We start from the raw sequence: 25985 nt of genomic DNA, 5'->3' as shown, positions 1-25985 counted from the left end.
GAAAGAGAGAGTCGAGTTGTGACTGGAAAATGGCGGAGAGAGAGAACATCAAGGAAAGAGCCAAGCTGTTGAAGGAAGTAACATACATCAAAGTTGCTGGTGAACGCAGCAGGCCAGGCAGCATCTATAGGAAGAAGCACAGTCGACGTTTCAGGCCGAGACCCTTCGTCAGGACTAACTGAAACGTCGACTGCGCTTCTTCCTATAGATGCTGCCTGGCCTGCTGCGTTCACCAGCAACTTTGATGTATGTTGCTTGAATTTCCAGCATCTGCAGAATTCCTGTTGTTTGCTGTTGAAGGAAGTTTTTGGTGAGAGTGGAAGTGAACTAGAGATGGGGGTTGGCGGGAAAGAAAAACGGAATGGAAAGAGGAAGAAAAGAAAGCAGAGGTACGGGATATCAAACCCTGAGCAGTCAGCGGATGATCAAAACAGGACAGCAAAACAATGGAAAGAAGATGAGATTAAAGCAATTATAAAACTAAGTGAAGACGGGGCGTCATTTGGTGATTGGAACCCGATTCGTTTGACGAAGATGCTCAACAAAATTATAGGCGACATTAAAGGAGCAAAGATTTTACGAAATGGATCGCTATTAGTGATTTGTTGGGACAGCGCTCAGCAAGGTAAGGTGATAAGACGGCAAAGAAGTACAACGCTCAATATCCAGCAATAGAAAGTGGACTAGAGGAGTTATTTCGGGGATACCAACAAAAGTTACTAAGGATGTGTCATGGTCCGGATTGGGGTCCCCTTAAATTTAACTTGTTCATGTTACGATCCGGACCGTTGATTCCCTGTTTTCCTGTTTCCCTCGACTTTGGTGATTAGAGGCAATTAACACTCGGCTGAACCGGTAGTTTATAGTCTCCGGCTTTCAGCCGTTCGGCGTGGGAGCGTTTGCAAAGTCATCCCAGGTACGGTGTGCCGATGTCATTTGGCCGGAGCAAGCTTTGTCTCTGCCGAAGTGAGTGCCGGTAATTCGCCTCTCCTCACCGGAGCAACCCTGTCCAATTACCTCGCCAAAGCGAGCCTGCGAAGTTTCCTCACCGAGGTGGGTCCATCAGTTAACCCGCCGGAGGGAATCAAGAACCGCCGTCTACTGTTCCCGGGCCGAGTCAAGAGCTCGCCACTACTCGGAGGCTCCAAGTCAAGTCCTGGCTCCGGCAGCATTCAAGTTCGAAGTCAAGTCCTGGTCCTGGCGGCATTCGAGCACCAAGTCAAGTACTGTCCCTGGTGGCATTCGAGACCAAGTCAAGTCCTGTCCCTGGCGGCTTCCCAGTTCTGAGTCAAGTCCTGGCCCTGGTGGTCTGTGATTCCTGTCCTACCCCCTTGTCTGAATCCCTTCTCTGCCCTTCTTGCCTCTAGCCCTTGTCTGCAGCCCCCGCCTGCACTTCGATCTAGTTCCATCACCGGAGCAAGATAGGTACTGTCTGGTGTTCATTCATGTTGGTCTTGTCTTGTCCTCGCCTCCGTGGAGTAAATCAGGCCATCTTGCTGTTGCTCTGCCAGGGGTCATGTCTTGTCTTGTCTGGTCCTCACCTCTGTGGGGGTAAATCTGGCCATCCTGCCGTTGCCCCGCGGGGAGTCATGTCTTGTCCTCGCCTCCGTGGGGTAAGTCAGGCCGTCTTGCCATTGCCCCGCAGAGGGTTATGATTCCTGGCCCTATGTCCTGTACCCAAGGAGGGGACCCGGCTCTCTGTTCTGTGTGTGAGTCCCGGCCCTATGTCCTGTACCCAAGGAGGGGTCCTGACTCTGTGTTCTGTGTATGTGTCCATGGTTCCATGTATCTGTTCCCTGAGACCGAGGATCTGTGTTCCCATGTTCCTCCTCTCCCTAGCCCATGTTATGTCCTTGCCTGGTTCTGGGGTCTGAGCTCGAGGCAAGACCCAGGTGCTGGGTCCTTGCCCAGTCTCTGGCTCGGAGTCCATACCCTAGCCTCTTCATGTCTCCTCCAGTTCTGGGAGCCGATTCTGAGTCCAAGCCCAGACCCTTGTTTCCAGCCTAGTCGTAGTCCTTGTCCAGTTCGCTATTTCCTGCTCCTGCCTTGCTCTCCTGGTATCGAACAATTAACTAAATCTAAGTAACCTCACAAGATGTGTCTTGCATTTGGGTCCACCCTTGCTCCCAATACCTGCCATTGTGACAGGATGAGATTAAACTGAACATAAAAGGAACAAAAATTATTGAGGCCAAGCGTTTGAAAGTTACAAGAATCGGGAAAAAGTGTGATAGTTTATCGGTAATGATTAACTTTGATGAAGAGAGATTGCCGACTAATGTTTACTTAGGGTATATGTGTTATGTGGTTAGGATATATATACCACCGCCTTTAAGATGCTATAAGCGTCAGAAATTTGGGCACATTGTGGCAGTCGGCAGAGGAAAACAAAGATGTGGGAGATGTGCTGGAGAACACGAATATAGGAAATGTGAAGCGGGAGCTAGGCTGAAATTCTGCAATTGTGGCGAGAAACACAGGCAGCTTATCGAGGGTGCATTTATAGCAAGAAGGCGGCTGAGATACAGTATGTAAAAGTAACTCAAGGAATCAGTTATGCAGAGGCAGTGAAAGAATTTGGTGAAAAAAAGGCTGTCAAACAAACAAATACAGGGAATAATAAGCCAGTGAATTGTGAGTTTTGTAAAATGAAAAATAAGGATACACTATTAATGAGTAGAAAGGAGTTCGTGCTTTTTATGGTGGATGCAATTAATTGTTCAGCGCAAACAAGCAAAAGAACTGAGAAAATTAAAATTATCATCAAGTTTGCAGAAAAGTATCTTGGTAGTAAAGGGATTAGGTGGGAAGAAATCAAAGAAACGCTGAATGGAGGATCCAACAGTTCACAGGCAGGGGAGATGGAATCTTATGGGCAGTATATTTATCGCAAATGGTCAAGAATTTAAGAAATGTTTCAGAACTTAAGGAAAATCCTCAGATTTTATGGTTGAAACCCAGGGTAAATGTGCAGAACTCCAACAACAAATAGAAGTATCCAACAAGAACAACAGTGAGTTGGAAAGAGATTGGAAAATGGAGGAAATTATTACAAGGATACAAAAGGAAAAGGAATTTGTTGCAAAGTGAATTATCTACATTCAGATTATGAAATGAAAATATGGAAGCAAATGAAGAAGAACTCCGAGATCTCAGTAAGCAACTGCAGGCTACGATCCGAGAAAAGGAAAACCTGAAAAAGCAGATAGACTTGGAAAAACAGCAATTTTTAAAGTATAACGTGTGATAATTACTATACTTTAACAAGAGGATTTTAGTCTTACAAGGGATGTAGATGAAATCAATATAATTGAGGTAATGCAACTACGCAAAAACATGTGACATAATTAGGGAAGAATAGCAGTTTGCAGCATTATCTAATGAGCGCATTAAGCATTCACGAGGAATTGCAACTACAGAGTGGGGCTAATAGAGAACTGCAGGCTGAACTAGGTTGCCTAAAGTAGAGAACTCCAGGATATATTTAGTTGGAACACCACAAGTCTAGCAGATGGTGGTAATGCACTGAAAACTAGTTGCCAACAGCCATGAAACGAAGAAGAAGAAGAAGAAGTCGTCCCAAGCCCTGCCTTATTTTGAGTCTGAATTCAATGGTGGTCACAGGCCGGAATGGGCAGCTCCACTCCCTACCCCGGTCTTGCCTTCTATCTTTCAAGCAAGTCTCATGGGTTGGTACCATGGTCTGATCTTGATGATAATAAATTCGTTGAGATTCCATCCTTGTCGCCAGATTCTATGGGAGAACTTCATACTGATCGAACACGAATAAAGATAGTTGCTACCTCTATTTCGTTAGTTCTCAGGGAGCTGTTCTGCACGTCTCCTCCAACGCAAGGTTACAATTCCAGTTTATACTGTAAATCCAATCACACAAGATCAGCCGGTCTCCAGACACTTTTCCCGCAGTTTACACAACAATCCTATACAATCAGTTCCTCATTGCTCTGAGTACCAAACAAGCCGTTTATCACATTGCCTCTCATATGATTAGCCCCTATACAATCGGTTCCTCATTGTTAACATAATCTATTGTTTGTTAGTACCAAGAAGATAGACCCATCCTGTTTAAATAATCTTGTTCTCTCCACGATTTTTCCAATATTCCTCTCCCTCACCGTCCTCAAGCTTAATAAGTTTAATATTTCCTCCTCAGCTACAGTGGTGGCACTAAAACTTACTCTCGCTTTCAGTGGATGGAATAACTACTATAAGCTGCCATTTGAAACGTGCACCAACAGTGCTTTTGTAAAGTTTCCCTGTAATTTCTATCCTACATCTATCATGTATTGCTAAAGCTAAGTCGATTGCTCACTGGCGCAGAGAGTGAGCAGAAAGCTAACTTATCATTATAAAATATGAAGGTTCGCTATAAAAGTGACCAGTTTATTTTGCCCTTTTTAAAGTTCAGAAGAAAGTTGTCCACGATTTCTTCTAGTAGTACTTTGGCAACTAGAAGAGTACATGTCTCTGCTGATTGATGGCAATTCGGTATTGAGACAATGCCACCGTGGAGGAGAAATCTAGGTTCTGATTCTTGAGCTCATATTGAATCCATGTGTCACCAACATTATAATAGGAAGTTGTCGAAGGAAAATTCTTCAGATGCTATTATGTAGGCAGTCAGCATTCAAACAGTTATGTAACTGTATATGAACAACTGAATTGTGGACTCTTTTCAAAACACTAACAAGAAAATCTGCAGATGCTGGAAATCCGAGGACAACACACAAAATGCTGCTTCAGTTGTTTTAACTCTGGCCTGAAGGTTTACTGTTATGATCACTCTGACTTGGTGTATAACACTTTATAGGAAGTTGTACTGAGGTAATGACCTTGACTTGGTGTATAACACTTTAGAGGAAGAGTGTGAAATGAATCTAGTTCAGCACGGTTGAGCTGTTTGTAAGTGAATTTGTGGGTAGAAATTGGTAATGACTTTTGCTGCAAATGTTAGGCATATTCTGTTTTTTTTTATGTAAATACAAGTCATTTCTTGGCATAGTGCTGAAAAAGCAGAAGATTCTTCCTATAGTCTAACAATATTTATCTAGTAACCAATAACAAAGAAATAAAATACTCCTGGGATACTTCATGGGACGTTGGTCTATGAAAATTGGTTTCTGTTTTCTTGCATGAAAGAAAAGTGAGTACACTTCGAAGTTACTTTTATTAGTTGTAATGCCCTTTTGGCTGAAGTCACCAAATATGGTTTAGAAATGCAAATATCTCCTGCTTGAATTTGGAATACATTTTGAGATTATTAATGAACTGATCAACTTGAAATTTCTTGTATCACCCATAAAGAGTTATTAACATTAATTCAAATTTTGCTGTAATTAAATCATTTTGAAGGCTAATTAAATTTGACTTTTCTCTGTTGTGATTGCAGGGAATCATGTACACTAGCTGAAAAGTAAGATGGGAACAAAATTGTGTGTTATTAATCTCTGTTCCCTCTGACATTTTCCTGAGGATGTCTGCAATTGAGGGGACTGGGGGTGCTGGAAGGTGACTGCTTGTGTCCAAAGTGACATGAGACAGAAGATGGAGCGATGTTTTCCTGGCTCTAATTCAGTGAGGTTACTCAGCAACAGCAGCACTTGGGTCTTTTTGCCTGCAACAGTGACCACATGATCTTGCACTTCTAAGCAATTCTCTAAGCACTTGCTTATTCTCAGTGCTGAAGGACTTCCTGGATTAAAATTCTGATCCAGTTTCCAGGTGTGGAGAGGGCATTGACTGAACCAACATTAAAACAGTGAAAATTGCTTAGTCAGAATTCACATGATTTGAAGCAGGAGAAAATAAGTCCAGCAGAATTTCAAAAAAAAAACACAATACTGCACTTGCTCAGTACCTCAGATAGCGTCTGTGGAAAAAGTTTCCAGTTGACTCGTTCTTCATCTCAGTTTGGCAATATCAGTGAGAAGTTTTAAGAAGCAACAGGAAGAAAAAGAAGAGGAGAGAGAAAAAGGAAGACCAGTGACATGATGGAAAAAAGGAGAGGTTACACAAAAAAAGGTGTGAGAGTAATTGCTTAGGGAATAAGGGTAATGGGACAGTAGAGTCACACAGTATGAAACAGCTTCGTCCACCCACCCTCTATTAAAAACCCATTTTGTTTTCTATGTTCCCATGAGTTACTCCCTGATTCAAACACTCAGTACACATTTGAGGTATTTTACAGTGGGGCTTCCACATAAACAAGTCAAGTGAACTCTGTGTTTGACATGTAAAGAAAACTGGAAGACCATGCAAACTCCACACAGGCAAGTAAGATCAATATGAGGGGAACAGGAACTACATACCAATCGGGGAAATTCTAGAATAATTAAGAAGTGATAATGGGATGGAGCAGAGTTGAGGTGGATTCATGAAGAGGGACCCATGGAAGAAGAATTTAAAATGTTTGAGTTTTTAACTGGAAGAATAGTTATGGGTGAATTATTGTGGTGTGTTTGCATTCTCGGGTAAAGTGTCACATGAAATTATTAAACAAAATTATTTAGGGGGTAATGTAGTTGTCTGGTTGAAGACTGATTAGCAGAGAACAGAGTAGAAATATCATCAGTATTATTGGATTTATTTCACTCTGGATTCCTTTTACCCTAAAGCACTGTGGAATTTCAGTTACTGATATAACCAAAATGACTAGATTTTAAGGGAATCAAGGAATATGGGGTAGAGACTGTGATGTTTCTGCACATGAGAAACATCGATTTAGTCACATGGATTTGAAGGGTTTCTGGTTCTTAAACTCTTAGAAGCAGGATTATTTGAAATTGTTGAAGGAAAATTCTGTGCTCAATTATATGAAGAAGAAAGTCAGGAAATGCTGATTATCCCCATGGAATAGTTGCTCAAAGGAGAATTTAAATGGCATACTAAAAGTACTGCGGAGAATGGAATAAATATAAACTCTGTAATATGGAAAATTGTGGTGAAAGCTTGTAACAGAATGGTTATATTTTTGCTCCTGTAGGTACATGGCCATTATACATCCTCTACAACCAAGAATGTCATCAACTGTAACGAAAGTCATCATTGCAAGCATCTGGAGCCTGGCCACCATTCTTGCATTCCCTCTGTGCTATTACTCCAAAATCAAGCAACTGCCAAAACGTGTTCTTTGTCAACTGAATTGGCCAGGAGATTTCATGTAAGCGTGAGCCATCTTTATAGCAGAGGTTCCCATAAGAACAGCATTGAATTAGCTTTTGCTTTACAACATGCAGGCAGTAATCAAAGAGAAAATGATGTGCACATCTAGGATCACACAGTGAGTGAGTGGCATTAATCTCTGCACGAGTATAGAATGCCAGAAGTTCTAAGACTGCTGGAACTTACTTTTAGTATCATCATTAAAAACATGATGAGGAAGAGAATACATTTTCAGTTCAACTAGCCAGGCTCAACATCAGTATATTACCATAAAAACTCTATCTTGTCTCGCCAATGGATCAGGCCAATAGACACTCTAATTTATTTATTTAGAGATACAGCGTGCATCAGGCCCTCTGCCCTGCCCAGCAACCCACCTAGATAACACTAGCCTAATCACAGGACAATTTACAATGACCAATTAATCTACCAGCCAGTGGGAGGAAACTAAAGCACCCGGAGAAAACCCGTACATTCATACTCCTTCTGCAAACTCCTTACAGACGGTGCTGGAATTGAACTCCAAACGCCGTAATCCCCCAAGTTGTGATGGCGTTAACTGCTACACTACCATGGTGCCCTTTGCAGTGTGGGCACATTTAGTCATTCTTCCACTTCTCCAGGGTGAACATCATAGAAGACCCTTCCCAACAGCTTTGTGGTAGCACTTTCACAAGGATTACCGTGCTTCAAGGTTTCTCTCGGGACAACTAGACCTGACCAATAAGTTGGTCTTGACTACAATGCCCATTTTTCCACTACATTTTTCCAAAGCTCTTGTGTACATTTTGTAAGGCCCATTGGATACCCTTGAGACATAAGTCTGGGATGACCAATTTAAGGTTTCGGTTTCTGTTGTCTTTCTGTCAATTTGCTTTTATGTAACAACATACATGCTATATTTCTCCATTTTATTTCCCTTAAGTTATTTTGCCAGCACCAAGCAGTGTGATAAATGACTTGCTTGGTTCCAATCAGAAACATTCATCTAGATATATACATGAAGTAGTCCAATGGATAACCAATGTTAATGTCCTAACAGATGTATTAAAATAACAAAAAAGATTTATTTCTGAACATAGGAAGCTATATCTATAAGACCATAAGAGCATAATTAGTCTGCTCCACCATTTGATCATGGTTAATCCATTTCCCTCTAGGCTCTATTCTCCTGTCTTCTCCCCATAACCTTTCGCACCCTGAATTATCAAGAACCTATCAATCTCTGCCTTAAGTAAATCCAATAACCTGGCCTCCACAGCCACCTGTGGCATAGACATCCATAAATTTACCACCATTTGGTTAAAGAAATTCCTCCCAATCTCTGTTTTAAATGGACGTACCTCTATTCTGAAATTGTGTCTTCTGGTCCTAGGCTCCCCCACTATAGGAAACGCCTTCTCCACATCCACTCTATCTTGGCCTTTCAACATTCAATAGGTTTCAGTGAGACTCCCCCGCAACCCCCTTCCATTCTTCTAAATTCCAGTGAGTAAAGATGCAGAACCATCAATCGCTTCCCATACAATAACCCTTTCATTCCTGGAATCATTCTCACAAACCTCCTCTGAACCCTCTCCAATGTCAGCACATCCTTTCTTAGATAAGAGGCCCAAAACTGTTCACAATACTCCAAGTGAGGCCTCAGCATAGCATCCTTGCTTTTATATTCTAGTCTTCTCAAAATGAACACTAACATTGCATTTGTCTTCCTCACCACTGACTCAATCTGCAAGTTAACCTGAAGAGAATCCTGCACAAGGACTCCCAAATCACTTTGCACCTCCATTTTTTGAACTTTGTCCCCATTTTGAAAATAGTCCACACTTTTATTCCTTCTACCAAAGTGTATAACCATATACTTCCCGACAGTGTATTCCATCTGCCACTTCTTTGTGCAGTCTTCTAACCTGTTTAAGTATTTCTGCAGACTCCCTGCTTCCTCAATACTACCTTCCCCTCCATCTATCTTCGTATCAAGAGACTCAGCAGCAGACTTATTTAAAACTTGCTCCCTTTCCTAAGTGTAAGTCATCAATATCATTGGTTCCTTAGGGCTGTTGTTGGCAAGGCCTAAATTTCTGATCTTTCCTGTAGCCCCACACCAGTTGACACATGGCACAGAGACAACTTTACTAAGCATGGCAAATTTACTAAAGGCTGACCTAAGTAAGTAGGTCCCATTATTGAGAGGCACATACAATTTGACATCCGTTCTAGTACTCTGCTAAGAGAGCAGATAGATACCAGGGATGGATGGGCAGAAGCTCCTGTGGTAGAAGGTATCATGTCCCTAAGTATAATTCTAATCCTACAATGTCATCACACTGACTTTGTATACGTGTGTAGAATTTTTATGGAAGGATACGTACCTTTTTAATAATTGCCTTCTAGTCATCTATAAGTTGGAGGCTAAACTGAGTCATGCTGAGCATGTTTCTAATTGGGCATGACATAGATAAATATTTAGGATCTTGGGCCACTGCTACCTGGAACTGATTAGGAACAGTCAACATGGATTTGTGCGTAGAAGGTCATGTTTGACAAATCTTATTGAATTTTTTGATGAGGTTACTAGGGAAGTTAATGAGGGTAAAGCAGTGGATGTTGTCTATATGGACTTCAGTAAGGCCTTTGACAAGGTTCCACATGGAAGGTTAGTTAGGAAGGTTCAATCGTTAGGTATTAATATTGAAGTAGTAAAATGGATGGGAGATGCCAGAGAGTAGTGGTGGATAACTGTTTGTCAGATTGGAGGCCGGTGACTAGTGGTGTGCCTCAGGGATCTGTACTGGGTCCAATGTTGTTTGTCATATACATTAATGATCTGGATGATGGGGTGGTAAATTGGATGAGTAAGTATGCAGGTGATACTAAGATAGGTGGAGTTGTGGATAATGAAGTAGGTTTTCAAAGCTTGCAGAGAGATTTAGGCCAGTTAGAAGAGTGGGCTGAAAGATGGCAGATGGAGTTTAATGCTGAAAAATGTGAGCTGCTACACTTTGGTAGGACTAATCAAAATAGGACATACGTGGTAAGTGGTAGGGCATTGAAGAATACAGCAGAACAGAGGGATCTAGGGATAATGGTGCATAGTTCCCTGAAGGTGGAATCTCATGTGGATAGGGTGGTGAAGAAAGCTTTTTGGTATGCTGGCCTTTATAAATCAGAGCATTGAGTATAGGAGTTGGGATGTAATGTTGAAATTGTTTAAGGCATTGGTGAGGCCAAATTTGGAGTATTGTGTACAGTTTTGGTCACCGAATATAGGAAAGATATCAACAAAATAGAGAGAGTACAGAGAAGATTTACTAGAATGTTACCTGGGTTTCATCACCTAAGTTACAGAGAAAGGTTGAACAAGTTGGGTCTTTACTCTTTGGAGTGTAGAAGGTTGAGGGGGGACTTGATAGAGGTATTTAAAATTATGAGGGGGATAGATAGAGTTGACGTGGATAGGCTTTTTCCATTGAGAGTGGGGGAGATTCAAACAAGAGGACATGAGTTGAGAGTTAAAGGGCAAAAGTTTAGGGGTAACATGTGGGGGAAGTCCTTTACTCAGAGTGGTAGCTGTGTGGAACGTGCTTCCAGCAGAAGTGGTTGAGGCAGATTCAATGTTGTTTAAAGTTAAATTGGACAACTATATGGACAGGAAAGGAATGGAGGGTTATGGGCTGAGTGCGGGTCGGTGGGACTAGGTGAGAGTAAGAGTTCGGCATGGACTAAAAGGGCTGAGATGGCCTGTTTCCATGCTGTAATTGTTATATGGTTATATAGTGCAGTAAGGAACATCCTTGAACAATGCTGTTGTTTGAAGATGTTCTATAATACAGTGGGCGCAAGTAAAAGATGACCTGATTTCCAAAAGGCATAAAGTTAAAGATGACACATTTCTTTAATATTTTAAGCAAGAAAACTTTTTTATTTCCATCTTTTACAGTTTCAAAATAACAAAAAAGGAAAAGGGCCCGAAGCAAAAGTTAGGCACCCTGCATGGCAGTACTTAGAAACACCCCCTTTGGCAAGTATCACAGCTTGTAAATACTTTTTGTAGCCAGCTAAGTGTCTTTCAATTCTTGTTTGGGGGATTTTCACACATTCTTCCTTGCAAAAGGCTTCTAGTTCTGTAAGATTCTTGGGCCGTCTTGCATCTTGCATGCACTGCTCTTTTGAGGTCGAGCCACAGATTCTCGATGATGTTTAGGTCAGGGGACTGTGAGGCCCATGGCAAAACCTTCAGCTTGCACCTCTTGAGGTAGTCCATTGTGGATTTTAAGGTGTATTTAGGTTTATTATCCTGTTGTAGAAGCCATCTTCTTTTCATCTTCTGCTTTTTTACAGACGGTTTGTTGTTTGCTTCCAGAATTTGCTGGTATTTAAATGAATTCATTTTTCACTCTACCAGTAAATGTCCCCCATGCCGCTGGCTGCAACACAAAACCAAAGCATGATCAATCAACCCCCGTGCTTAACAGTTGGAGAGGGGTTCTTTTCATGAAATTCTGCACCATTTTTTCTCCAAACATACCTTTGCTCATTGCGGCCAAAAAGTTCTATTTTAACTTCATCAGTCCACAGGACTTGTTTCCAAAATGCATCAGGCTTGTTTAGATGTTCCTTTGAACCTTTTGAATAGAACTTTCTGGCCGTAATGAGCAAAGGTATGTTTGGAGAAAAAAGGGTGCAGAGTTTCATGAAAAGAACCCCTCTCCAACTGTTAAGCTTGGGGATGGATCGATCATGCTTTGGTTTTGTGTTGCAGCCAGTGGCACGGGAAACATTTACTTGTAGAGGGAAGAATGAATTCAATTAAATACCAGCAAATTCTGGAAGCAAACATCACACTGTCTGTAAAAAAGCCGAAGATGAAAAGAGGATGGCTTCTAAAACAGGATAGTGATCCTAAACACACCTCAAAATCCACAATGGACTACCTCAAGAGGTGCAAGCTGAAGGTTTTGCCATGGCCCTCACAGCCCCCTGACCTAAACATCATCGAAAATCTGTGGATAGACCTCAAAAGAGCAGTGCATGCAAGATGCAAGACGGCCCAAGAATCTCACAGAACTAGAAGCCTTTTGCAAGGAAGAATGGGCAAAAATCCCCCAAACAAGAATTGAAAGACTCTTAGCTGGCTACAAAAAGCATTTACAAGCTGTGATACTTGCCAAAGGGGGTGTTACTACGTACTGCCATGCAGGGTGCTCTAACTTTTGCTTCGGGCCCTTTTCCTTTTTTGTTATTTTGAAACTGTAAAAGATGGAAATAAAAAAAGTTTTCTTAAAATATTAAAGAAATGTGTCATCTTGAACTGATTTCCAAAAGGCATAAAGTTAATCTTTTACTGGCTTAGCTATTCACAGTAACAGAAATTTTGACCATGGGTGCCCAAACATTTGCATACACTGTAAGCATTTCTGACTCTAGAAGTGAACCATGCTTCTGAAATAACCAGTTTGAAACTTATGGTGAGATGCTACATTGCTCTGAGGAAGAATGCTTGCCATCAAATATTAGAGGAGAAAGTGATGAACAGAAGCACAAGACAGGTAAAGAGTGCTGCAGGGAAGAATAGAAGGATGGATACAGAAAGCTCCTCACAGTTGGTTCTGTGTGATTAGGAGTGAACCTGTAACCAGAATCAAAATAATTCAGGCACTTCCATAGAACCATAGAAACTACAGCACAGAAACAGGCCTTTTGGCCCTTCTTGGCTGTGCCGAACCATTTTCTGCCTAGTCCCACTGACCTGCACACGGACCATATCCCTCCATACACCTCCCATCCATGTATCTGTCCAATATATTCTTAAATGTTAAAAAAGAACCTGCATTTACCACCTCGTCTGGCAGCTCATTCCATACTCCCACCACTCTCTGTGTGAAGAAGCCCCCACTAGTGTTCTCTTTAAACTTTTCCCCCCTCACCCTTAACCCATGTCCTCTGTTTTTTTTCTCCCCTTGCCTCAGTGGAAAAAGCCTGCTTGCATTCACTCTGTCTATACCCATCATAATTTTATATACCTCTATCAAATCTCCCCTCATTCTTCTACGCTCCAGGGAATAAAGTCCTAACCTATTCAACCTTTCTCTGTAACTGAGTTTCTCAAGTCCCGGCAACATCCTTGTAAACCTTCTCTGCACTCTTTCAACCTTATTAATATCCTTCCTGTAATTTGGTGACCAAAACTGAACACAATACTCCATATTCGGCCTCACCAATGCCTTATACAACCTCATCATAACATTCCAGCTCTTATACTCAATACTTTGAGTAATAAAGGCCAATGTACCAAAAGCTCTCTTTACGACCCTATCTACCTGTGATGCCACTTTTAGGGAATTTTGTATCTGTATTCCCAGATCCCTCTGTTCCACTGCACTCCTCAGTGTCTTACCATTAACCCTGTATGTTCTACCTTGGTTTGTCCTTCCAACGTGCAATACCTTACACTTGTCTGTATTAAACTCCATCTGCCATTTTTCAGCCCATTTTTCCAGCTGGTCCAAGTCCCTCTGCAGGCTCTGAAAACCTTCCTCACTGTCTACTACACCTCCAATCTTTTTATCATCAGCAAATTTGCTGATCCAGTTTACCACATTATCATCCAGATCATTGATATAGATGACAAATAACAATGGACCCAGCACTGATCCCTGTGGCACACCACTAGTCACAGGCCTCCACTCGGAGAAGCAATTATCTACTACCACTCTTTGTCTTCTTCCATTGAGCCAATGTCTAATCCAATTTACCACCTCTCCATGTATACCAATCCCACATACCTGAGATCTTTGTCATGACTTTCACAAGTGTGCTTATGTAAGATCAGACCCAAATATTTCAGCAAGCTCTCTCAGTACTTCAGCGATTTGACCCACTGCCCTGTTTGGTTTTAGACTCCTGCTTGCTGGCTGAATGCCTTCAAAATGATTCACTAAGCATGTGTGTGCATCCTCAGTGATCAGAGGGAAAATGTATTCCTTATGTGCAGACGAAAACTTTCACCTTCATCTTTGGTTACTCTTTCTCATTTGACCTAGAAGCACAAATCTAGGCCGTCACCCCATGGTGTAACTAACTGAATATAATACTGCTGAAGAAACTAGCTGTTGGGTGAAACATCAAGATGGGGCTCCAGCCACACACAGGTGTATGTAATGCAGTTCAAGGATTGAATTTTAAAGATCAGGGAAGATATTTCTGATGATTTAATCAACATTTAGCCCTTAATTAGCTGCCTTGTTTCTTACATTACAGCAGTACTAAAGTTTCAAAATGTAGAAGACTTTAGGGTGAATTGGAGTTGTTAAAGTAGCAATAAATTAAAGCTTCCTTCTTTCAAAGTGTTTTACAATCAAGGTCCAATGTACATTTATTATCAAAGTATGTATACATTATGCAACTTTGAGTTTGTCTCCTAACAGGCAGCCAGGAAACAAAACAAAAGAATCCTTTTTTAAAAAAAGAAAACTGTCAAACACCCGATGTGCAGGGGGAGAAAAACAAATCATACAAACAAGTAGTGTGCTGAACAGGTCCACAAAGAGAGTCAACCCACGAACCCTTAATTCAGAGCAGAACAGCAGACTGAGCCAGCCCGTCTCAACACCCTGACCTTTTCAATCTGGCTTGGAGCCTGAATTGTCATCCAGACATCGGGTTCAATCACTTCAAAATGCTCCGGGGCCTGGACCCCACCACATCGATTTGCTCGATCAGTGATACATTTGGAGTGTTGGTATATTGAAAAGTCACAATGCTATTTGCAAAGTAATGTCTCAACGTCTCCAGAATTACATATTAACCAAAACTCCTGTTCTTTTTACAATAATGCTTGACATCCTCAAGATAGTCTGGTAAGTTAGTCCAAAGTTGCAGAAAACTGCTGGAGGAGTTTAGCAGTGGTCCAGCAGCATCTGTGAATCAGATTTTGGGTTGGTTTTGTTCTAGATTCCAGTTTCATTAGCCACTCTTTTGCAGTCCAATGTGATTGTGTAGAAATCCCTCAGCACTGCTCTTAGATGTCAAGTTCTGCACTGAGATACTTGGAGCAGTGCTTGATCTTGCATTGTAAAGGCAAGAGTGCTACCCTTAATCCAAGGCAAAATCAATCATTTGCTACACATTGAGGTCTATAAATTCCTGAGTATTGATGATAATGTTTGTGATAGCTCAGTTCTCTAGATGAGTGTAGGTTTCAAGACTATTCATTGCAGGAAGTTGTTGGTGATTCTTTTATTTTGAATCAACAACATAATCTGGTAAATTTGTGCTGAGAGATACTGTAATATAAATAATAGAGCATCTTTGAAAGCATCATACCAAAAAATTCCTATGTCTGAAGACATTGCACAGATTTTCCAGGTGCTGCTCACCAGTATTTCTAGGTGCAGTTTTCCCATTTGTAGAGGGCTGTCCCATTTTGCAGGTTTGATGTTTCCTGCAGGTAAAGTCATGCAGGTTGGATCCTTTGAGATATTCACCTCCCTCAAAATTCCAATTTACCAGTTTAATTGTTTCTGCAGTGAATCCTCACAGTTCCTTGGCCTCAACCTAGAACACTGCTGAAGGTATATTAAGGCATATCCCAGACACAACTATCTTCTTTCTTTTCAGTGAATTTATGTTAATCATCAAGATCAGGACTAACAACAGTATTAACATTGTTATATCAACACTGTTAGTTTTTGGTAAAGCTGTAAAGATTAGCTTTATTTGTCACATGTACATTGAAACATCAAAACATGCTACTAATTAAATAGGGACCTAGTGAGCTCTACTGGAAGGAATTCTCCAGTATCTCTTAATTTTTAAATTAACTTTGAGTTTCTTTTGCAAACTTTATTCCCTTAAATAATAGACCTCCTCATCCAGTGTTCACAAGGGGCTTTGCATGCTGTGTGCTGCATTCCACAATTATGCCAACTCTTTCTAATCAGTCAGTGTATCAGTAGGTTACTGTTATTTATGTTAAACATGAATTGTTTTTGAAATATCAGTAGTTCAGAGAAATGCAAGGTAGCAAAGTGTTAAATAGTTCCGATGGAAGATCAAGCAACACACATCAAAGTTGCTGGTGAACGCAGCAGGCTAGGCAGCATCTCTAGGAAGAGGTACAGTCGACCTTTCAGGCTGAGACCCTTCGTCAGGACTAACTGAAGGAAGAGCTAGTAAGAGATTTGAAAGTGGGAGGGGGAGATCCAAAATGATAGGAGAAGACAGGAGGGGGAGGGAGGAGCCAAGAGCTGGACAGTTGATTGGCAAAAGGGATAAGAGAGGATGCTCTACTAGAACAGGTATCATGGGACCCAGTGGAAATACTCTCCTAAAATGGAGGGCAGGTAGCTTTTAGCTTTTAACTTTCAAAGAAAGGATATATGCACTTTTATATGATGTCTTTCGTAGAGCACTTTGATTGCTTGATGATGGCATCCGTCAGTCTTGAACGACACAAACACGAGGAAATCTGCAGATGCTGGAATTTCAAGCAACACATATATAAGTTACTGGTGAACGCAGCAGGCCAGGCAGCATCTCTAGGAAGAGGTACAGTCGACGCTTCGGACCAAGACTAACAAAGTTAGTCCTAACAAAGGGTCTCGGCCCAAAACATCGACTGTACCTCTTCCTAGAGATGCTGCCTGGCCTGCTGCGTTCACCAGCAACTTTGATGTGTGAGTCTTGAACGACAATGGCTCTGCTTCACTGAAGTGACGTCTCCAGAGCTGAAGCCTGGGTGGAGGGTATTGAGATCCTGAGATGCCCAGTCATCAAGATCCCCCTTCCGGCCTCACCGACGTAGTCCAAAGGAAAGCAAAGCGATACGTTCGACACCAGCTTGGTTGCAGGAGCTGCTGGAAGGATGTTCAATGACATCCAGCCGCCTTGGAGGCTCTGCTCTGGACTTTCTGTCTGGGTTTACTCCCTCAGCCTTCGCCTCTCCCAAGGCTGCCCACAAGGTAGTGGGGCTACTCACCCGTAGCTGGGGATCTGGTTCACGAGCACCGGGGCACGTCCACACACCGGTGAGCTTGCGTGCCACGGGTGCAGGGGCAAGACCTCCTCCCTGTCCTCTGTAATTCAGCCTGAGTCTAAAACGAGTTCAGTTTCCGTGTTGCCAGCGAGGAGGCTCTACATGAGGCTTGCTGTTGGAGAGGCTGTGTACTTGCAGGGAGAGACTTGCACATTCAGCTCTCCTTTTTGCGAGGCTGCTTGCCAGCAGTGGAAGCTGAAAGTGAGGGAGACAAATGCTATTCACTACACTACCACACTAGATACATCACAGCAACAGTTTGACACACAGAGCACTTTACAGCCAATTGTTTATTATTGTAATGTTTCAGCACAGCTACCAATATGAGCAGTGCAGGAGGCACCTATGATCAGTCATCTGATTTAGTATGTCGCTTGTTGAGTTCCTGGTCAACATGTATACAATGGAATAAGTGCCCCATTTCTTCCTTGAAATACTTTCCTGAGATTGTTTATATTCACTTGAGAATGCAAAGAGGAGCTCAGTGTGATATTTCCTCTGATAAAAAATACATCAAAAAATGAAGGAATTTTTAAACTTCTCTGTGTGCCCTGGTTCTTGAGAGTAACTTGATCCACAGACTTCCTAATGGACACCCCTCTGCCTTCATCTCAAATAATTTTGTTTAGTTCTCTAAACTCAAGTCAAGAAAAATAAGTGATATATGCAAAGACCAAGTACAACTGAATATTTTAAACAGAAGCCTGCAGTAGGTTATTAATCTCTAGCTAGCATATGCTCAATCATTATAGCACTGATAAAGAAAGAAAAATCAGAGGGAGGAATAGTCCTTACTGCAGCATGAGAGACTGGTGTTCCTCAGCCTGTCAATAGCTTTGGTTGAGAATCTTGAACCTTAACTGTACGAGAACCCTTACATTGCCTCAGGCCGCTGAAGTTTGCCGTTTCTTAATGTCTTGCACAACTTTTTCCATTCATGGCAACTGAAGTAATATTAACTTCAGGGAGAACAGTGTGGGGACAAGATGCAGGCACCAGGCAGGAACTTCAAAGGGCCTCAATGATGTTGTCAGAGGTTTACCAAAAATAAGAAGTGTATTAGTAGGAAAAATAACATAAAGACAGTAAATGAATGATTAAATTCAAAGTTAGAGCACGAGAGGTGGAGAACCAGTGTAAAATATATCAGGGAATCAAAGCTGTGGAGTTGGATACAAAATTCAGCAAACCTTAAATAAGGTGGGCAAGACATGAAAGAATTTCGAGTTCATTTGGATAAGCACAAGCCTGAGGGTAACGGTCAGCACGATGAGAGTGAAGGACTGCAGAGAGTGTCTGGGCTAGGATTCAAACCCCACTGAGACAAGGGGAAAGGAGGTCAAAGGGAGATGATAGTAAGTAAGAAGGAAAGAAGACAACTTATTTCTTTTAAATATTCAACATGACTTCAACAGGTAAGATGGCTAAGGAAATTAGACGGAGTAGCCATGTAGGTCAATAGTCAGACTGCCAGAAGTGACTCGTATAAATACACTGAGCGTTATTCGTTCATGTGAAATTGCTGTCCTTTTGGTAATCAGTTTGTGTTATTTATTATCTGACTTTCACTTATAGATACCAAATTGCTTTGTTGATCCTGGGATACGTGCTGCCTTTGGTTGTGATGGGTATCACGTATGCCATCATTGGAATCACGCTGTGGGGCGGGGCAATTCCAGGTGATACATCAGAAAGCTACCATGAGCAGCTCAAAGCTAAGCGAAAGGTAATAACAAGATCTGCTCTGAAGCAAATAATGTTACATTTCTCTGCCAGAACTTGTCACATTTAATGTAGCATTGAACTTTACATGGTGTGAAATGTTCCTAAAGATGAGACAAATAATTTCACATTGGAATAAGACACAGGTGGACATATTTTATTACTTGATCTTATAGCATACAGCCATTATCCTTGGATATAATTATTAAATTTTATATTATCGCAATGCTGACGTTGAAAATTTTGTGTCTGCAATCTTTCTAACACGAAGACCAAAAGTATAACCCAAGCCCGAAGCCCTCCACCAGTGACCTTTCTCCTGACATCTCAAATAATTAGATCTGAGATCTGAAGTTAAGCATGGATCTGCAAAGTACATCCTCATGCCTTTGAATATCCAAAATGGTCTTGGCTGAATTTCTGTGTTGTTTTCCACTATTTCACCATTGCTTTAAATATGTCGAAGGGCAAATAGCCCCATTTTACTCCTACACTTTAGGGTTTTATATACAGCTTTACTTGATCTTAATCTGGATGTTGATATCCTTAGTCAAAATGACAGCTGAATGACACAGAAGCACAGCTGATGCGGTGGAGTCACTGCTCTACTGTAGGGAAACATGGAAGGTAATTTACACCATTTTACTTCACTGACATTTAACATTATATTCAGCGTCTCGAGGCACTTCATTCACGATTCAAGATTGATAAATGTAATTTTCAGTACACAAGTGTAAAGGAGAATGAAATACTTGTTTCTCAATCTGATGTCACAATAAAGAACAGATTTTTCAAAAAAATCACAATAAATATAGATACATAAGATAGCTTATATACGTAGATTTTTTGTTTGTCCATAAATTGACACTAGGCACAGGATTATTGGCTACAGTGTCTGTACATAAGGTGACTGACAGGAAATGATAAAGTAGTGGTGGTTGGGGGTGTGCGGGCATGGGTTAGTGGGTGGAGGTGCTGATTAGTATTACTGCTTAGGGAAAGTAACTATTTTGAGTCTGGTGGTCTGGTATGGCATCATCCCTGATGGAACTGGAATTTCAATGTGGGGCATAGGCAGCTGATGCAGGCAGAGGAGTAGAATGATGGGAAGTAACACAGGACCTCAAACCAGAGTTCTTGAGATGTCTAGAGTTGAGCATTGAATGTGGGGAATGGTGAGTTCTGATGGGATATTATTGTGAATTTGGGAATTTCAAATTAGAATCACTTAGGCACAGAGAATCCAGGAAGGTTAACGAGGCCAGGGAGAACATTGAAATCACCAAGGGTCGCATGTTTCATTAAGAAACCTATAGTGGAACAAGCATAGGAGTTGGTGAGTAAAGCCCCAGGTGAAGGCTGGAATGGATGTAATGCTCAAGTTACAGATTGAAACCTTAAGAGCATGGTCAATCTGGTAAGGAAATTGGACATTGCAGATACTTCACAAGTGGTTGCTGTGCAAACTGATGCAGTGTAAGGTGATTTGGGCCAAAGGTAAAGAGGTCATTGGCCTTCCCTCAATCTATATTTTGATTGCCTGATACATACAAACCTATGAGATAAAAACAGGAGTAGGATACTGGGACCCTTCCCCTGGTCTTCTGTTTAAAAAAAGTCGGAGCTGATCTGATTGTAAACTCATCCCCTTAATTCCCTCCCTTTCTTATCTAGTATGTACTGACTTTTCCCTACAAATATTCAGATTATTTCACTGACCTGTCAGGAGGCAAGTACCAAAGTCTCATTGCCCTCTGAGAGAAAAAAAATTCACCTGTCGAAATGGACAACTTCGTATTTTGAACAGTGAAGTGACCTCTAGTTCTAGATTCTCCTACAAGATATCCTGTCAAGACCGCTCAATATCCCATGTGTTTCCATCAGTTTCTCTTATCTAAACTCAATAAATGCAAGCCTAGTCTTTCCGATCTTTCCTCACAATATGATCTGCCCATTCCAGTAACCCTAGATGGGTAAGTTCATACAGACTGGAACAAAACCCTGTCCACTAGGACCTCTATTCACCGGAATTCATTTCAAACTGAGGGGTGATTTGTATGAGTTAATGTAGCAACAGCTTTCTGGTTAGGTTGAGTGTGTGCAATATTTGAAATGAAATTTCCCCATTGGATGGAAAATAAAGCATTCCTTAAATAAATAATTCCTTACAATGCTTCTGAGGGACTTCAGATGTTACACAGCTCTTTCTACTTCATAAGTGCTTATTAGCAATAACATAGGAGCCATGCCTATCAGTTTCAGTACAGCAAGCTTCAATGACTTACATTGCACTATTGCTTGGATTGCCTAAGCATTAGAATTGTTCACACGGTGATGAGTATCACCCAAAACAAATGAGTATCCTGTTCTGTCATTGGTTTGTGAGATGTATTTGAGAGGGCAGAACCTCAGAACCTCATCCTTCCCTAATGCAAGCAGCTCCAATAGTACAGCTGTTGCTCTGTCAGCACAGAAAATCGAATATATATCTTTAAGAAATCCCATAAAGCAGACCCACATTGTCTGATTATCTTAAACATTGCATTACCTCATTCCATTTCTAAACGATGACCACATTTCAAATCAGCATATTTATTTTGTTTTCAGCTTGTGTGTCACTCAGAGCACAGTAGTCAAAGGCTCTGTGTATTTGTCATGACAGAAGCTATCATGGTGCTTTTGGGGAGATTTAAAAAAACTTGTAAAAGAAAAAAGATCAGGTTTGGTGCAGGACTTGTTTTAAGTGGCAGAAATCATGGTGCTACCTGCAGTCTGAGCTGGATGTAAAATGACCCGTAACACCGATTGGTGCCCTGATGCAGTTATTGCTTGACTGCCCTGATGCCAAGTGACTGATCTAAATTGCTAACTCTGTTTCAATTCTGCTGGGTATTTTGGAGATTATTGTTATGTATTATTGTGAGATCTGACTGTGAAATTTGTTCCTGTTTCCTTCTCTCTGACAATAGGAGTGACTCCTAAAGCTGTAAAGTGCTTTGTGATGTCCTGAGGTACTAAAGAGCTGTATTTAATGTATTACATCACTTTGCCACTGTTTAGAAATAATGAATGGGTGACATCATTGATTGTTATTCATCTGCTCATTTGTTTTCTTCTATAGGTTGTTAAAATGATGATTGTGGTAGTTTTCACCTTCACCATTTGCTGGCTTCCCTACCACATCTTCTTTCTTGTCACCAAACAGTACCCAGATGTGACTCAATGGAAGCCCATACAGCAAGTTTTCTTGGCTGTGTTCTTACTGGCAATGAGTTCCAACATGCACAACCCTGTCATATACTGCTGCCTCAACAACAGGTAGGTCAACTCATCTAGGGTGAAGATGTCTCTCTGCTCAGCATTCAAATTCAAATGATTTGTGAGCAAGTCCCTGGTGCTTTAATTGGTTAGTGATGAATTTGAAGACTGCTCAAAACAATACCTTCACATTTAAGCTGCAGGTAATAATGAGACCAAAAATACTGTACCCTAAGTCATTCTGCTGAGTGTTATTCAACAAAATTTGTTATAAAGGTGTCATAGCAGATTTACAAAAGCTTGGGTAAGATGGGGAGTGATGGACGGATATAGAAATTGAATTGTAAACTGAAGGCCTTAGCAGCAAACTGCACCTCAGTCAATGATAAGCGTTTAAAGTCATTGAGTCGAAACATTGAGAAATGGACGTCTCCGCGCCTGGAGGAGTTTAGAAGTGGGGTGGGTAGGGACGAAGTGCTAGATTGCTTAATGAGAAACTATTATTGCAGAGAGCACAGAAGTGATGGGTAGACGGGAGTTACAAAAGAAAGTGAAACGTGGTTGTCAACACTAGATGAACAGCAGCTGGACAATGTCATGGAAAAGCAAGCAGATGTTCTTAATGAAGGCACAAATATTTAAATTAAAATTTTCACCTTTGGGTCAAACATAACAAAAAAAAGCCAAAGTGGGAATAGCAAAAGGCTTCAAGGCTATGTCAATAGGGTGGTGAAATGGATTGGAAGAATGCTGAGTAATGCTAAGAAGGAGGAGTGATATTGTCAATGATATGGCACAATTCCCAAAGAGACATAGAAAGAGAACAAACGAGGTATATGCGCGTATGTTCTTGAAAGTGGCATGCCCACGATATTTAAGCATAGAAATATAGAAACATAGAAAATAGGTGCAGGAGTAGGCCATTCGGCCCTTCGAGCCTGCACCACCATTTATTATGATCATGGTTGATCATCCAACTCAGAACCCCGCCCCAGCCTTCCCTCCATACCCCCTGACCCCCGTAGCCACAAGGGCCATATCTAACTCCCTCTTAAGTATAGCCAATGAACTGGCCTCAACAGTTTCCTGTGGCAGAGAATTCCACAGATTCACCACTCTCTGTGTGAAGAAGTTTTTCCTAATCTCGGTCCTAAAAGGCTTCCCCTCTATCCTCAAACTGTGACCCCTCGTTCTGGACTTCCCCAACATCGGGAACAATCTTCCTGCATCTAGCCTGTCCAATCCCTTTAGGATCTTATACGTTTCAATCAGATCCCCCCTCAATCTTCTAAATTCCAACGAGTACAAGCCCAATTCATCCAGTCTTTCTTCATATGAAAGTCCTGCCATCCCAGGAATCAATCTGGTGAACCTTCTTTGTACTCCCTCTGTGGCAAAGATGTCTTTCCTCAGATTAGGGGACCAAAACTGCACACAATACTCCAGGTGTGGTCTCACCAAGGCCTTGTACAACTGCAGTAGTACCTCCCTGCTCCTGTACTCGAATCCTCTCGCTATAAATGCCAGCATATGATCACTTCGAATTGCCAAGACACAGAGGAGTACAGACCATGTGTAGGTGAATGGGATTAGCATTAATAGGCACTTGATAGTCAGCGTAGTCCTGGTGGGGTAAAGAGCTTATTTCAATGCACTATGGTCCTATAGCTCTATGACTCCAGGAGTAAGGAAGTCAAAGCATGTTTATGAAGCTTTGGCTCCAGATGACATTGTTTGCCTTCAGTTAAGGGAATGTTGAAGAGACAAGGAAAGATTTTGTAGTTGAAAAAAGAAGGCAGGAATATCCAATTCCATGTGAATCCTGAAGTTGTACAGAATTATGGCAGGGCTAATAGTGCTTGATATAACCCAATCAGTTGTGCCAATACGAAGCAAACCTGTGGAAGTAGTTTGGGTCTGCATTCCTTGGACAAGGCAGTGAAGATGAGTTCTGTACTGGATGTCAGAATGCGATGGTTTAGTGGGAACTGTGGCACAGAAGCTGAGGATTTGTTTGAGCAGATTAATAGCTGAGGGTCCAGAGGGTTTTCTTTACAATATCAGAAAGAGAAGCGAGCTTACATATCACAAGTTATGTTGGCAATGAGTCGAATTTAATGATCTGACTCATTACCCACATAACATGGGATATTAGGTGGACCCATCAGTCTAATGGGTGGTGAACTTTTTATATAGTGTTTGATCATGTTCAGTATAACACTGGAAATATTAGAGAGCTCCAAAGGTTGTAGAATCTTTTTAAGGGCCTGTGTCATGTTTTAGTGACAAATTGTAGCAAATGCCATCCATCACGCAATATTGGCTTCCTGAGATTGTAGAGAATCCTGTCCTTTCCCTTAGTAACATTGATTATTCAAGATCACTGCTATACTCACAATTTCATTTTTAATATCACTTTTTAGTTTTTAAGGTGCCTACATTGCTCCTGACCATTTCCTTCTCAGTAAATAATAGTTTAAGATCTCTTCTGCAATTATTTCAATACCTTTTGCAAAATTTACCTGCTCTTTTCGTAGATCAATCAATTTTGTTACCTTTATCTTGTTCTTTGCTTCCCTGATGCTCAGAATTGTGCCAGTTTTTTCTTTTCATTTTATATGCTTGATTTTGGTTTATGTAAAGCATTAGTCACCAGTGATTGTTTTCCATTTCAAGCAATGTTCTTGCCCTTTAGGGGCTCAAAATGATTTCCTATCATATTAAGTATTTTCTTGAACATCTCCCATGACTACACCATCATTTTACCCATTAACAGATTTGCCCTGTTTACCATGAATAATCTCTGTCTCATCATACCAAAGTCAGTCCTGGTCAAATCCAGAACTGTTGCATTTATAACTCATTCAGATCATGGGAGAGAAAACCATATATCTACCTGTACACAAACACAAAGAGCTGACATGTTGTCTCTAGTATAGATGAAAGCATTAAATTACAAAATAGATGGCCTTACGTTTGTTCACACAGAAGTCTATTTCCCAGAGATTTTCCCATTTAATTATCAGTAATTTAAGCAAAAGGATAAAAAGAAAACTCTTACAAGTAGATTTCTTTGCAAACAAAAGCAAGGTAATCCATTTTGGACCTAAATAGAATAATGGAATAGAAAAGAGTGTTTCCAAAACAAAGAAAGGTGAGAAGCTACAAAGATCCAAGGAGGCTTACTGGAAGGTACAGAAAACAAGCAAAAGGCCTCATGAAATTCTGGCCTATATAAAGGGCTAGGAAACTACTGATCTGAACTGGGGATAATAAATTAAACTTGCCTCAATGACTATCGTCCAGTAGCACGTACATCCACTGTGATGGAGTGCTTTGAGGCTGGTGGTGGAACATTTCAACTCCTGCTTCAGAGCCCACTTGGATCTGCTCCAGTTTGCCTGCTATCACAAGTCAACAGCAGATGCCATTTCATCGGCTCTTCACTCGACTCCAGAACATCTGGACAGTGAAGGTGCATACATCAGGATGCTCTTTATCGTCTATAGCTTGGCATTCAATACCACCATCCCTTCAAAACTAATCAGTAAACTCCAAGCCCTAAGCCTCACTACATTCTCGTGCAACTGGATCTTTGATTTCCTCACTTACACAACCCAACATCTCCACCACAATCTCCATCAGCACAGGTGCACCACAAGGCTGTGTGCTTATCCCACTGCTCGACCCTCTGTACACCCATGACTGTGTGCTTATCCCACTGCTCGACCCTCTGTACACCCATCACTGTGTGCTTATCCCACTGCTCGACCCTCTGTACACCCAT

The 25985-nt window shown here is 41.4% G+C and overlaps 1 protein-coding gene across 1 annotated transcript in view; it reads left to right on the top strand.

Moving 5' to 3' along the window:
- The window catches only part of LOC134357477 (neuromedin-K receptor-like), an 84332-nt gene that overhangs the window by 46772 nt on the left and 11575 nt on the right, over positions 1 to 25985 (top strand). The window contains exons 2-4 of the mRNA XM_063069095.1: positions 7004 to 7180; positions 18794 to 18944; positions 22062 to 22258. Of these exons, the coding sequence (XP_062925165.1) occupies positions 7004 to 7180; positions 18794 to 18944; positions 22062 to 22258 (525 nt within the window). The remainder of the gene's footprint in view (positions 1 to 7003; positions 7181 to 18793; positions 18945 to 22061; positions 22259 to 25985) is intronic.

This window comes from Mobula hypostoma, chromosome 16 (assembly GCF_963921235.1).
Source record: "Mobula hypostoma chromosome 16, sMobHyp1.1, whole genome shotgun sequence".
NCBI classification, from domain to species: domain Eukaryota; kingdom Metazoa; phylum Chordata; class Chondrichthyes; order Myliobatiformes; family Myliobatidae; genus Mobula; species Mobula hypostoma.
Note: the sequence above shows the minus strand (reverse complement) of the source record. Positions and strands in the feature narration are given on the sequence as shown.